We start from the raw sequence: 14,157 nt of genomic DNA on the forward strand, positions 1-14,157 counted from the left end.
CTACCTGGAATTTGTTACTCCTAACATTATTAATCGCTGTAATGTGACTTTGCTGATTTGACTGGTCTGACTCTGATTTATTATCACTTATAACACGTTATAGGCTAAAACAGGACAAATTATTCACCTGTAAGAATTTTGAGACTAAAATCCGTCTCCAACAGTTCAAACTCAGAGCATCAGCTGTAGGAAAACGATGAATAAACTTGAGCTGTTCAGGACGCATTTCCTTTATCAGTAAATTCCTTCACAGCATATATAAACCGGCACTTCTATTACTACAGTGGTAAGACACAGTGCAGGTCAGCTGAGACAAAGTTATCCGCTGTCTCTCCTCTGAGCGCGTCCTCTAAACGCCGCGGTTCACCGGTGCAGCAGGTGTCTCCGAGCGGCAGAAGGACGCACGGTCGGCGGATCCGAAACAAACTACCAAAGAGCCCGGCTTACCTTGTAGACATTCTCCGTTATACGGTGCACCTCGTCGGTCCGGGACATCCTTGTAGGCGTGTCAGTCAGAACCATAGACTAAGATTTCCTTTCGGATGAGGCTGGGAGGGTTTTCCGAACTGTAACAAGGGGAATGAAACAGCTGTTCGCGGGAAAGAGCGGCTCCTGTCTGCCGTTCACTGAGAGAGAAGAGCGCGTCTGGTCGTGGGATCCCTGCTTTTATAGGAAAGTCCTCCGCTGCGCCCACACCGGCTCCCCACGCAGCCAGTCAGTCAGTCGGTGCCTCTCGGTTGGAGCGCAGAGGCGGACTCACTCTGAGAGGGGCGGTGCTGCTTTCAAGGGCGGTGGGAAATAGAGTAACTTGCGACCTAAATTACAACAGTACATAAGGATGAAGCGGCAGGAGCCATCATTCTCCAGCGTATCACATTGAAGCCTGGGGGAAGGATAAAACGGATGTTAGCCTAACAATAAGCAGACATTAATTTAATTTAAAAATAAGAAATACGCTCTGTTAAAAAATCTCAAAACTGGATTTTGGCATGTGGATCTAAAAGAGAACAAAGCAAGGACGGAGCCAAAATGGAGTCCAGGTGTGGCACTGGCCTCCGTAAAATTTGCTTGGACCCCCAAACCTGTGCTACCCCAAAACGGCAGAGGAGGTATGGAGAAAAGGTGTGGTCCTCCTAAATACAGTTAATCAGTGTCCCCCAAATCTGGGTTGGTTCCTCTCTGGTAGTCCAGCTTCATCCTTCCAAAGACGTGCATTAGGTTAACTGGGGACTTGGGTGTAGGTGTGAATGTGTGAGGGTGAACGGTTTCCTGTCTCTCTGTGTTAATCCTGCCATATATTGGCAGCCTGTCTGGGCTGTATCCTGCCTCTTGTCCTATGACAGCTGGGATGGGCTCTGGCCCAGCTGCAACCACGAACTGGATACACAAAGAAAATGGATGGGCCCCACATAAAAAAAATCACGTAAACATCCCTGAAAGAACCCACCCTAAAATCGTCATCATGACATCAAACAGTTGGTCCTTATATTCTGATTTAGCTGGATACAGCAGAGCCCCTGACAGTGCGGCAGCTTGTCCAAGCTGTACTCCACACCTTATTCTATGATAGCTGGGATAAGTCTCCAGCCCCCCACAAACCTGAATTAGATAAGTGGAGGTGAATAGATGGATGTATGGATAGATTTAGCAGTAAAATACAGTTTTTAATTAAATTAGCACAGACACTTTGACACGCTTTCTTTCATGGCTTTAGAAGCTGCTTTTCCCTGTTGGTAATCTGACAGGTGGTTTCACTGCTGAGTTCCTCCTACTAAAAAGCACTAATCTCATTTAAAATGTAAAGGCTGGTTTGTACTGTTTGACAGACTTTATAGGAATCACCTTTTTTTCTTTTTGGGAGTATAGACAGCTTGTTTGACATTAAAGACTTGAAGTCGGGTGATTTTTTTTGTTTCAGTTATCAGTAATCAGGCATCTTTTTTTCATGATAATTGTAATAAAACCTGATTCCTTCGCCCTCTAGCCAATAATTTGTGTTATTATTATTAATATTGTAAGTCATCATGACTGAAACCACCAGGCAGTGTGCTCTTGTGTTATGATGCTTTGCACTGAGTCTAGAAATGCAGCACGGCTTTTAAAGAAGCCACACCTGCTCTGCTGTGTCAGCCACCCCACGCCTCCTCTGCTACAACCATTCACAAGACCTGACTGAGCAGCTCCATACAGAAACTGCAACAATCTTCATCCATTTAGTCGGTACAAATATTACATTTTCCAGTATCCCTATTCTTATAGTGATTTATTCAGTCTGTGTTTATTATTTCAGTCATTTAGACCCTCCGGCTCAGTCTTCCCTCTACATAAAAGGGGCTGTAAGATAATGGAAAGGGTTTTTTTGTGTGTTTGTTTTGTGAAAATGTAAGTTTTAATAAACCCACAACAGAGAAAGATTTTACCGTGGCCCCATATGTGTGCCTGCTCTATATTTGTGTGGCGGTTGGGTGAGTGGGCTCTGGTTGGTATGAGTGGGATGGAGCCACATTTACTTGGATTTGTAAGCCCTGGATTGTGGGCCGGGAAATCCCACACATCACGATCTGAGAGCTGCTGAATGGGGATGTATTTAAATAAAAGAGACAGAAGCAGAAGATAACAGAAGATAAGTGCGAAAGAGGACAGTCATGCCTTTTTCTTTTCTGCAACACTTTTTTTTCTCTCGTTTAGTGAGATAGAGCAGATATTTAAGAGCAGCTTGTAGACCAGATAATAAAGTGGCACCGTGGATCTCTACCAGAACAGACTTATTTTGTTTTGTTCATCACATCCGATTAGAGCGAGTCCCGAGGAAACCAAACTGCAGACAGTTAGTGGAAATCAATCAGGCATGTTTGGTCTTCACTGGAGCAAACAGCAGCCTTCCCACTGTCAGCGAGGCTATTGATTTAGTCCTCTGTGAATATTCAATCCCCACAATTAGTTTCCGTAATTGAATGTGAGCTGCCATTATGTTTGCTGACATCCAACCTATTCTGAAGTATAATTGTACACAAATTAATTAAGACATTGATTATTAATTATGGGTAGTTTGAGAAATAAACAAAGCTGGAGGCTTAAGACTGAACTCAGGCGTGAAGTGGCAAAAATGATGACCTGAAACTAATAAAATGACAACAACAACAACACAAAGCATTTAACCATTAAACTTATCCAGTCTTTTGATGCCCCTGATACAAATTTCTGGCATTTAATCCAAAATGAGCATATAGCCCCTAAAAATAGTCTCAGTTAGTACATTGGTTTGCTGAAGGTTGTTCCTTTACACATACTTTTTAAATTTTCTTTTGGTTTAAACTGGGTTCTACTTGAGGCTGGGGTTCAAACCACAAAATAAACATCTATGAGATGTGACGTTTTTGGCAGGATAAGATTGGTATTATTCTAAATATATAACATATGAAACCGCTTATGAGCTGTCTTATGAGATCAATGCAGATTCTGGATCTGAAAATGAAGGCCATTTAACCATGCAGTCTTGATAAAAACCAGCGTGGAGCAACACATCTGGTTGCAAATGGGAGGCCTGATTGTATGGAAGTAAACAGTCGTTGGCTCCTTTGGTCTGTGATCTCATGAATTTACAGGCTGACGATTTTCCAGACAAATTTATGGGTTTTTTTTTACACAGCATGATCTTTATATGTCAGCTATGATCTCTGTCAGTGTCAAACAGGTAAATAAAACAGGGAACAAATTAGGGTGGGCTCACTTTATAACAGATGACCTGTTACTGCATGAGGATGTAGTGTCAGTTTACATATTTATGTCAGATTTAACACATTTTCATGACCTCTGGTTTCAAAAAAGCTAAGATTGGACTGTGATGACACTCAGAGTGGTATATCCATGGTCTATTATATGAAGCTGTATCCACGTGGCTTCAATCAGCATACCTGAAGGCACCAGCCCAGAAGTAATGTCTTTCCAATGTATTTTTGTCCATTTTAAGCATTTAAAACATTTTAGTGAGCTAATTATTGATTTAGAGACATTTTATTCATAAATCTGGGGCTTTTCATCCTTTTATTAGACAGCCAAAAATGGAGAGATGATAGGAAGTGAACGGGCAACTGAAAGGGGAACACAGGAAACAGTGTAAAAATTAAGTGACTTGTCAGAATTTGGAAACAAAGTACTTAAAATTGTCCTTTAGGACTGGGGCCTTTAAATAAACTTGTTGAAAATGACATTTCACTTCAGTAAAGTTCTGCATGTGTGTATATTCAGTACAGTGGGGGTGTAATCAGGTAGGCAAGACTCCGGGTGGGCAGGTTACACATACACACCTACATACCTGAAGCATTTATTCAGCAGCGTTTCATGTGAAGCCTACTCATCATCGTCCTCTCAGGCTTTTTCTCTCAGCTTTAGATCCACGTCTGTGATTCATCAGCAAGCGCGGCGCTCTGACATTCAGTCTGTGCGCCGCCCACTCCCACACACCTCCGAAAAGGCTTGTAGTGCACAGTCAGAGTGGATTCAGTCCATTCAAAAAAAAAAAACAAAAAAAAAAAAACAGTGTGAAGTGAACAAAAGCAATTCGGGCTATTTCAGACTCGTCAATACATCGGCTTTGTCAGAGAGAATGGTTCAAGGTTAGAGATGGGAACATTTAATGTCTCCCTATCTATCTGATGCTTTGTCCTTAGCTGAATGAGCTTCGATCACCTTCAGAACAATAGCAGAGCAAGGTCATGGTGGGCCTGTACTTTTCATACATGCTAGTCATACATGCTAGAAGCCACAGAATGGGGGGGTAACAGATTCATTATGTGTGTTTTTTTGTTTGTTTTTTTAATATTAAGACTTTAAAGGCCTTTAATCTTTAATATTGATTCAAAAATATGACAAATCAGGTTGCAAACCATAAAACAGACCAATCATTGAGATTTATAATAACACAGATCATTAAACTTGTGCCTCCTACTCTGATGAAATTAAAGAGGATGGTGAGGGCTCGTCAACAGTCTCCCCTTCTTTTATAGCACTGATGAAATGCCAATCGTTACTTTAAAGATAAATCATGCAATTTTATAGAATTCGGTAAAGCACCACACCTCTGTACCCCCATTAGCACCACACTGTGCTATTAAAGTTTTCAATATCTTCACATTTAAATTAAATAAATTGACATAAGGCTAAAACAATGTGGGTAAGCAAATGATTGGATTACAACCCTCAATTTTTCACTGTCAGCAGAGCCTTTTTCATTCCAGATGGACACAAAAGCATTACTGTCATTTAATCGTTAAAGTGATCTGTGCAGGACATTCAAGCTCCTCCACACCAAAGCAGGAAACAAATTTCTTTGTATGCCATCATCTGACCCATTTCCCCTTGTGTGATGTGGGAAATAGGTTAAACATACACCGATCAGACGTAAAATGATGACCGCTGACAGGTGAAGTGAATACCTATCATATTCACTGATGGATATTCATGGAGGGAGGGGTTATATAAAGGAGCAAGTTAACATTTTGTCCTCAGGGTCAGGGCATCTCCAGTAGAGTGTTCCTCTATCAACAGTGGTCCAAGGAAGGAACAGAAGGCACATGGGGAATGAAGGCTGGCCCATGTGGTCCAATCCAACAGATGGATCTACTGAAATTCCTGAAAAACTTCATGCTGGTTCTGACAGAAAGGTGTCATAGTACAGAGTGAATCACAGTTTGCTGTGTATGGGGATGCAGAGCTGCAGACCAGTCCGGCTGCCTGTGCTGACCCCTGTCCACTGTTAAAAGCACTAACCATGTGCACGCAAGCATGAACTGGACCACAGACCAGTGCAGGAAGGTGGCCTCGTCTGGTGAATTCCATTTTCTTCCACATCACGTGGATGGCTGGGTGCATGGATATTGCTCACCTGGGGAAAACCTGGCACCAGCACGTCACCATGGAAAGAAGACAAGTCGGTGGAGGCAATGTGATTCTTTTGAGCAATGTTCTGCTGGGAAACCTTGAGATGCTACTTTGACATGTAGCTTCTACCTAAGCATGGTTGGAAACCATGTACCTTCTTTCAGAGGAACAGCATTCCCTGATGGCCCCTTTCAGCATGATAATCCACCCTGCCACAAAAACTGGTTCAGGAATGGTTTGAGGAGCACAACAAGTTTGAAGTGTTGACTTGACCTCCGTATTTCCCAGATCTTAATCCAATTGGGCATCTCTGGGATGTGCTGGACCCCAGCACACCTTCAGGCATCTAGTTAAGTCCATGCCTTGACAGGTTAGGGCTGTTTGGGGAGCAAATGGGGGACCAACACAATGCTATGCCTGATTGGTATAGATTTAGAAAAATAAGGCGGCCCAAAATATTACATTTTAGCTACAAGATAACTTTCATCTGGATATGAGAGGGAAGCCCCACAGTAAACTGTGTACCTAATTCAGTTTTATTTACACAGCACCAGTTCAAAACAGTCATCTCAAGGTCCTTATGTAAGGACCCTACAAAATTAGAGACAGAAGCTCAGTGATGAAAGAATCCCTTATAAGAAGCATTTGGAGTTAGTGGAGAGAAGGACTCCCATTTATTCCAACACATAGAGACCACCTGCCTTGGTCAGTTGTGAAGTGAGGAGAGAGAAAACTGGAGACCAGCAGCTTCAAAACTGAGTCATCTGCTGCCACCTTGTGTTCACTCACTGAATAACAATCGGAGCAGTGATTTACAGGCAGTGAGATAACGAACGGCAATAAAAAAACACTTTTATTGTAAAAAGAATATATAGAGGTACAATATCTGAGGCCATTTTAAGACAAGTAGTTTGCAGCAGGACTGGCGAATCGCAGACTGTCAGTATTAGTCATCAGTGTTTCTGTCTGTGAGATTAACTGATTTACAGATTAGTTAGCTGGATCTTCAAAGATGCACAAGCTTTAAGCCTTCTGGATCTAGGCCACCCTTCTTGCACCACTTTAACATGAATATGTAAGAAAATCTAAAGCATCATACGCAAACACTGAAATAATTAGTTTTGATCATACTTGATGGGTAAAGCCCCAGGTTCTGTCAAGTTATTACCTTGAAGAGATTACCAGCTGTTGTCTGGGCGTCAGAGGTAAGCCCACAGACGATATGATTAGCCCTTTCTCCAATGACACTGAACTAATCCACAAGGGGAGCAAGGAATTAGATTAGTTAAGCTGCTTGAAAAGGGGTCAGACTGAGAGAATATTCTGCGAATCTGATGCAAATAGTTTTTTTTGTTTTGTTTTTTGGGGGGTACTTTAGGGTGGGTTGAGTAACTCAGAAAGCAAAGCCAGATGAAGAGAAGGCCTTTACGGTAAGAGAAAGACACCAAAGACTTTACAGAGAAAATGTTATGTTTCTGTTATACCTGCTTTAAAGGATCAGTTCACTCAAATCACAAGAAAAACAACGTACCCCTCCATCCTGTTGCTAAATGCAAATGTTTTATAAGCAAAGATTTTTAAAAACTAGCAGAAATGAGATCTAATCATCCCTTTTTGCAATCACAAATAAGTTAATACATGGAAGAAAAATGTCTCTATGTGAACTTGTCAGAGACCAATGATGGTTCCCAGGCTTGTTTCTCTGTTATTACATTCACCGATCACCGATCCATCATCTATGTTACTATGTTTGCGGAGATGCTTGTTTTGCGCTCCTCAGGTTTTTGTTTCACCAGATGTGTGCGTTTGTTGCAGGGAGGCTGAGTGGGAGATTTTACACAGATAAAAACAGGCTGAGTGCATTAGTAGAACGACATATATCAAAGAAAGTAAAGAGCCAGGCAAATGTTAGGGTGAACAATTTATCGCCATATGTGAAGGAGGCTCTGTTCATGGTGAAAGTTGGAAATTAACTCCTCCATCATTTTGTTCTATGTGTTTAGGTCACAAAGTCTACAATAAGGGTAGATAGGGCTAACTCCATTTACTCCAACTTGCTGTACAGGTATCAGTTACTGGTGAGCACACAGAGGGCAAACAAGATGACAGGAAGGTGGATCAGATCGCCAGAGCACAGCACCATCATAATGTCTCTTCTGCATTTTTACCCCTCCCTCACAGGACAAACGACAGAACAGATATATGTATTCTACAGCAGGAAAAAAGCAATTTAATCTCAGCTGGACTTACTGCAGCTGTAAAGCAAAAAAACTAAAAAATAAAAAATAAAAAAAAAATCACCACAATCTGAGAAAGCATGGCAGCACAGACCTGGATGCACAGAGCTAAATGTGTGTTTCTGTAATTTGGGTGAAATGGCTCTTTAAAAACATTACCCATCAGGCGAAGATATTTTGAGGGAGGAATTAAAATGACATACACACATGGCTTTAGGTCACTGTATGTCAAATGACTGATGGTAAACACAGAGAACTAATCAAACAAAGGTTAGGCACGATAATCTGATCTCACAGGTCTTCATGGTTCAATCAGCATTTGTGACTGCGGTGAACCGGTCCTGACTCGCTTCACGTGTGAACCTGCAGCCCATGAGGAGAAACAGCCGCTGGATGGGGTGGAGGAGGCCCGGTTATCTGAGACTGGCTGCTGTCTTTGGGTCTTTGAGCAACCAGCTGCTGTCAGCTGAAGATCCTCAGTCGTGCTCCTACAAAGCGAGCGCCTCTCGCTGCGGTTTCTTCTTGGGACGCTCCCGCTCTGAAACAAAGAGATTGACAGAGAAAGAAGCAGGATGAGGGGCCGTAGAGTCGTGACATGCTAAATCTTTATAGGTAATGTTACAGTATTTTACAGCATTTTAGTATGCTTCAGTGCTTGCTATTGTTTGCATACCATGTACACCAGTTATCTTCCTGAAGTTTTTCAAGTTTGGTTAACCAATGTATTATTTTATGCTCCAAGCTTTTTCCTCTGCTGAGACTAGTTTACTTTATTGAACTTTACTTACCAAAATTGTTTTATTCTGTATTGTTTTATTTGATCTCACTGCAGTGAACTCATTTTTATGCAAAAATAAAACCCAAGTTCATTTTTCTTGAAGCCTGACCTGACAGCAGACACAACATCACCTTCATCTTGTCCAATAACATAAAACACACAACCTGGACCTGCTGTGAGATCACAGATCAAGTGCAGAAAACTCACAGATCCAACAATGCAGAAACAAAACTGAGGTTTCAGCCACAGGGGCCTAGAGACGGGTCAGCGAACATATGGCAACAAGTGGTTGCTAAGGAAAAATTTGTATTTTTTGAATGGTTGACGAGGATTTGCTGGACATTTGCCGTCGGTAGAGTGAAACTGGATGCAAAGAAGCACACGGTGCTGCCCCCAAAAACCCCTTATGGCATCTTGTCAACCATTTAAGGAATTACAAACTTCTCTGTAGCGACCAGATGTTGGGTGTCACTGCCCAGGCCTAATACAGATTATACATGTATAAAGTATCTACTGAGTACTAATCATGCTACAGTGACCATAGAGTATGTAATCTTGAAGAAACTCTGCCTATGAACTACCAAGGCTACCAAGACTCTTCACATATATACTCGGATTGATTAAAACATTTACTTCAAATAAAGAGTACTTTTACCTTTTATGTGTATAGAAAGTGCATGTATGTAGGTCATTTTTAGTAAATCCAATGTAGCATTTTCACGCTTATATGCATGTTACACACACAATTTAACGGTCCCCAGAGTGATTAAGCTTCAACAATTGACAGCCTTTTACTTCCTATCAGGTGTGCCTCTACCATTCCTCACCATTAACTGAGAGTCAAAGATCACAAAGATGGCAATGAGACGGGAATCTTTCCAGATGTTTTGATTCAGCAGCGAAAGAACAATGATCGACACAAAAATCTGCAAGTAGTGGCTGCAAACAGCTGCAGGGCAGGTTTTTGCCATTTATTTGAATAAAAACGTGATGTTAATAGATGTAATAACCTCGCTTTCTGAGGACCTCTCTCTTCTGAGCTTTGCATTTAAGCATCTAATAAAGCGCCAACGTGACAAGAAGACACCTCGTTTAAGACCTTTTTAAAGACGTGAGACAGCAGCGAGATTTAAGCTTCATCACACTGCATGTTTTAGTTTTAAACAGAGTGATAAGGTCACCGGGGCCCACGGTGACTCAGCACAGCCTTTTAATAAAAGCATTCTATTTATTGACTCCTCTAAAATTACTTTCTGGTGGTGAAGTGTTTACAGTCGTGGAAAGAAGATATTATTGAGGTTTCAGCACAGCCTCTGCGATATGAAACACGATGGGAGGATGGCTGTTGGATTTTTTCTATGAAGTGTCATGCACATATTCTAAAAGTCATTAGTAATAATACTAATAATAATAATAATAATAACATATTTATTAACAGGTGCCTTTAAAGGTCACCTTACATTAGTACAACAAAATAAAACGTATGGAGAGGATCAGATAAATATGGAGGAGCGAGGTTATAAAGTAAGAAGTGGGATCTTCAAATTTACAGGGAGGTGAATGGGAACCCAATGGAGCTGTTTAAGAACAGCTGTTACATGTTCAGTGGATCTAATTCTGGATATAATATGAGCAGCTATATTTTGAACTAAGTGCAGTTTGTGGAGAGATTTCTGAGATAGACCACAGAGAAGAGAATTACAGTAATCTAAACGAAATATGACAAGTGCATTGACAAGTATGACGGTACTGTTTGGAGTGAGCGAAGGATGAAGGCGGTTAATATGAAGATTAAAAAAAAAGAAGAAGACTGAGTGATATTATTAATATGTACTGTGAAGGAAAGAGTGCTGTCAAGGATAAAACCAAGACTCTTAACCTGAGGAGGTGTGACAACAGAGTTATCAATGGATAATGAAAGACTTCTGGTTGGAACTCTAGTCAGTCTTGCTTTTTGAACAGGACTGTGCAGCAGTGTGAACCTGGGATAGGAAAAACATGAGACAACAAACCTGGTTGCTCCTCCGCGGCCTCTGGAACGTCTGGCAGTTTGTCTGAAGGGACCTCAGGAAGCTCGACATCTCCCTGAGAGAAAGTTCAAAATCCGACAGGTCAGAACTCAGAATCAAAATGAAGAGCAGGGTGCTGCTTGCTAAAAGTGCGATCTAATCTTTTCTTTTTCTTTCTTTTAAAGCTGATTAAACTAACCTGAGTTATTGCCTCCAGTTCAGCCAGCACAGCATCTTCATCCTCCTGAGATAAGGAGCCGGCCAGCATGTCGTCAATTTGCTGCAGAGAGACGACAAGTTTTTAAAAAGTGAAATGACTGTGGATACAAACCAATTTTACATCTGTGAAATTTAATCTACAGAGATTTGAGAAATCCTTTTAAATTTTCACTCTCTCCACATCTACTTGCAGAATGAAGTAAAAGAGGCTAAAATAATAAATGAACCCGATTACCAGCTGAAAGGACCTACCCTTTGGTACTCAATGGCATCTTGAGTTTCATCCATAATCCGTTCTACTTCTTCAATAGACATCACCTGCAGCGAAAAAGAGTTGATAACAGCTCATGAATAACAGGTGATGAATTTTAAAAGCATCTGCAGGCCACATGTCATCACCTACCTCATGCATTTTCTTCAGGCATTCATTTCCAACTTTCAATCCATCGATGACTTTCCTTTCGATCTGGGCGAATTCCAGGTCTTGAACCTGAAACGAGGAGCACAGGGAGGAGCTGTGAGCGCCACCTAAACGCTGCTGAGTGTCAGTGCAGTTCGCCGATCGCTCACCATGCGCTCCAGGTTGCTTATCTGGTTCTCTGTCTTGTCCAAGAGTTGATCTTGATAGCGTTTCTTCTTCAGTAAGAGAAGAGCTTTCCTGTTCAAATAAACACGTTAAAGCTTGTAGTAAGGAGGGAGAAATGTAAGAGATGATTGACAATCAAAAAAAAAGCGCTGCACAAAATGTCTCGTCTTCCCAAATTCTTTTTGCAACAGTAAAAAAAACCTCTCTTCTTTCCCATCTCCCATCCCATTTGCTTTCTTGCCACTATTAACTGGCTTTGGATTTACGTTTAGTTTCTGATTCTCTGTCCAAGCACCCTGAGCACATGCACCAACACTGTACATGTGCTCACAGTCAGCTGCAGTAGATAACCCAGAGAAAACAAAAGGAAGGTTGATAAAGAAGTTTGGAGAGAAGGTGATTTTCATCCAGTTCAGCCCTCTGTTAAACTGAATTTGGTGACAGTGAAAGGAAATATTTTGGATTCTTCACAGCTGCTCAAACAAGCAAAACAACTGAAGACGTCAGCTTGATTTGTGTTTTTCGCTATTTATTATTTTTTAAGGATTCTGCCTGAAATAAGCTTTAGAGACATCAATTAGAACAACATTTCAGAACTGCAGATTTCAAAACTTTATTTTTCTTAATTTTAATTTTATATTAATGAACTCTGGGAAGTCAGCTGCAAGAACAGTTGCAGGGAAGCTGTCCTTTCTGTCCTGAGTATTACGCTCCCTATTGAGCAGTATTGATATATTTCGTGCTGAGAACATATATGCCTTTACTCTCCTTTCAATCATTACTATGGTTTCATTGATTATACTGTACTCACTCTTTTTTGCCATCCTTCAGCAGCTGTTTGGCCAGAAGCCTCTCCTTCTCCAGCTGCACATTGATCTTCTTTTGATACTGCCTGAGCTTATCTCTTTGCTGTTTGAGTTGCTGAAATGAGGAAATAGAGACATGAACGAACCAAACACCTGCACTGCACTCAGATACGCTTCAAACTAATTCAGCCATACCAACTTCTTGTTGATCCAGGTTTAGAAATTGTAGCAGTCTGCACAAACTACAGCAGCTATAATCTGATTATTACTGGCTGCGCTCACGTTAAGGTCCTCCGGTAATACCGGCATAGAAAAATAAGTACACTACAGTGTTAGAATTTGAATGACTTACAGTGTTTGCTTAAAGGACACTTTAAAGAACGAATCGAAGAGGATTAAGCGGTTAAGTACGTTAAGACAGAAGAGTAGACCCTGAATAATAATAACATTTAGATGTTTTGCTTTATAAAATATTGCTGAGGGCTACTCGATAACCGAAGTTGTTAAATTAGCACACAAGAGCTCGCTCTGTTTTACAGCACAGAATTCCAGGCTAACACTTGAGCTAGCTGTGTGACACTTACCAAAATCGCTTTGTCTTGTTCTGTCACTCGGGTTTGTTTCTTTTTTCCAAAGAGATTTCCCATCCTGGCACAGCATGCCAGCTAAAAGTCTCAACCAAAAAGCAAAAAAGGAGGGCAAACTACTTAAATGTAAAGCTAAATTCAAGAGACAGACTTGTGAAGATTCTCCTCCATTATTTGTGTAGTCATCTGTGTCCACACCCACACCAGGAAGGACGGTGTCCCGGCAGGGACAGACACTTCTGGTATGACATTTGGTTAAAGCGCCCATTTAGAGCAAACTTATGACAGACCTGCCGTTATTTAACATGAAAATACTTTAAAATCACAGCTGTTTCGAGGGTAGAGCCGAGTAATCGTAAACACAGTTTAAAATAAAGAGATCCACCAGTTTCCACTGCCCTCCAGTGGTCAGACACAGAAACTACAGTGTGAACGTACAAAACTTCCGGTGTGGACTTTCAAAGTAGAGTGACAATACAAACAGTCAGAGTAACCTGTGATAAAGGATTGGAAATTTGCATGTTAATTAATTTAACTTCCACAGATTGAGTATTTGGAGTGTGTTAGATTTGTGTGTTTTGTTTTTTTGTTCTTTTACAAAAGTTTGAATTTAATTTAATCTTCATAATTTAAAAAATTTCCCAATGAAAATGAAAAAAGCAAATTAATTCTAGATGATTTTACCGTTCTCAAACAAATTTTTCTAGCACAGTTCTCTGCACCCACTGTTACACTCACATTAATTATTAATAATTCAAACTCACATTTTTATAATTACGTTTTCACTCTAACATCTTCCTGATTTATTCTAAGTCCAAACATTCAGTCACGAGCTATTTAAAAGTGGCCACGTTTACTTTTTAAAAAAACTAGGTGTGAAAGTATGGGTACAGAGTGCAGAAAATATGGATCAAATCAGGGTTCGGGAGTAATACACTGAAAAAAAAAGGAACAAGACACAACCACTGAACTACTGTTCCCGGGTCTTTTTTTGTCAAAGCCCCTGAATACTTGAAATACTACCAAGATAAACAGCAGAAAATGACTAACTAGGA

General features: G+C 40.8%; 2 protein-coding genes across 9 annotated transcripts in view; both read right to left on the reverse strand.

Moving 5' to 3' along the window:
* Positions 1 to 4,524, reverse strand: part of baiap2b (BAR/IMD domain containing adaptor protein 2b) — a 75,882-nt gene extending 71,358 nt beyond the window's left edge. For 4 of the 8 annotated variants that reach the window (XR_013099935.1, XR_013099934.1, XM_076887753.1 and 1 more), the window contains exons 1-2: positions 4,316 to 4,522; positions 448 to 883 (exon numbers count right to left, since the gene is read on the reverse strand). Coding sequence is in view for 6 of the 8 variants with exons in the window: in XM_076887753.1 (XP_076743868.1) it covers positions 448 to 522 (75 nt within the window). In the remaining 2 variants the exon portion in view is untranslated. Of the gene's footprint in view, positions 1 to 447; positions 884 to 4,315 lie in introns of all 8 variants that reach the window. The other 4 variants (XM_012923183.4, XM_076887754.1, XM_076887752.1 and 1 more) reach the window with 3 other exon arrangements.
* A 2,188-nt stretch (positions 4,525 to 6,712) lies between these two features.
* chmp6b (charged multivesicular body protein 6b) lies at positions 6,713 to 13,453 on the reverse strand. Its single transcript, XM_004565984.6, has 8 exons — positions 13,100 to 13,453; positions 12,521 to 12,630; positions 11,694 to 11,781; positions 11,527 to 11,613; positions 11,376 to 11,441; positions 11,104 to 11,184; positions 10,908 to 10,980; positions 6,713 to 8,655 (listed from the first exon to the last, which is right to left on the reverse strand). Exons 1-8 carry the CDS (start codon positions 13,160 to 13,162, stop codon positions 8,606 to 8,608), a joined length of 618 nt encoding a protein of 205 aa, XP_004566041.1. The 5' UTR covers positions 13,163 to 13,453; the 3' UTR covers positions 6,713 to 8,605.
* Positions 13,454 to 14,157: the final 704 nt, after the last annotated feature.

The sequence above is a fragment of the Maylandia zebra genome, linkage group LG8, assembly GCF_041146795.1.
Source record: "Maylandia zebra isolate NMK-2024a linkage group LG8, Mzebra_GT3a, whole genome shotgun sequence".
In the NCBI taxonomy this organism is placed as follows: domain Eukaryota; kingdom Metazoa; phylum Chordata; class Actinopteri; order Cichliformes; family Cichlidae; genus Maylandia; species Maylandia zebra.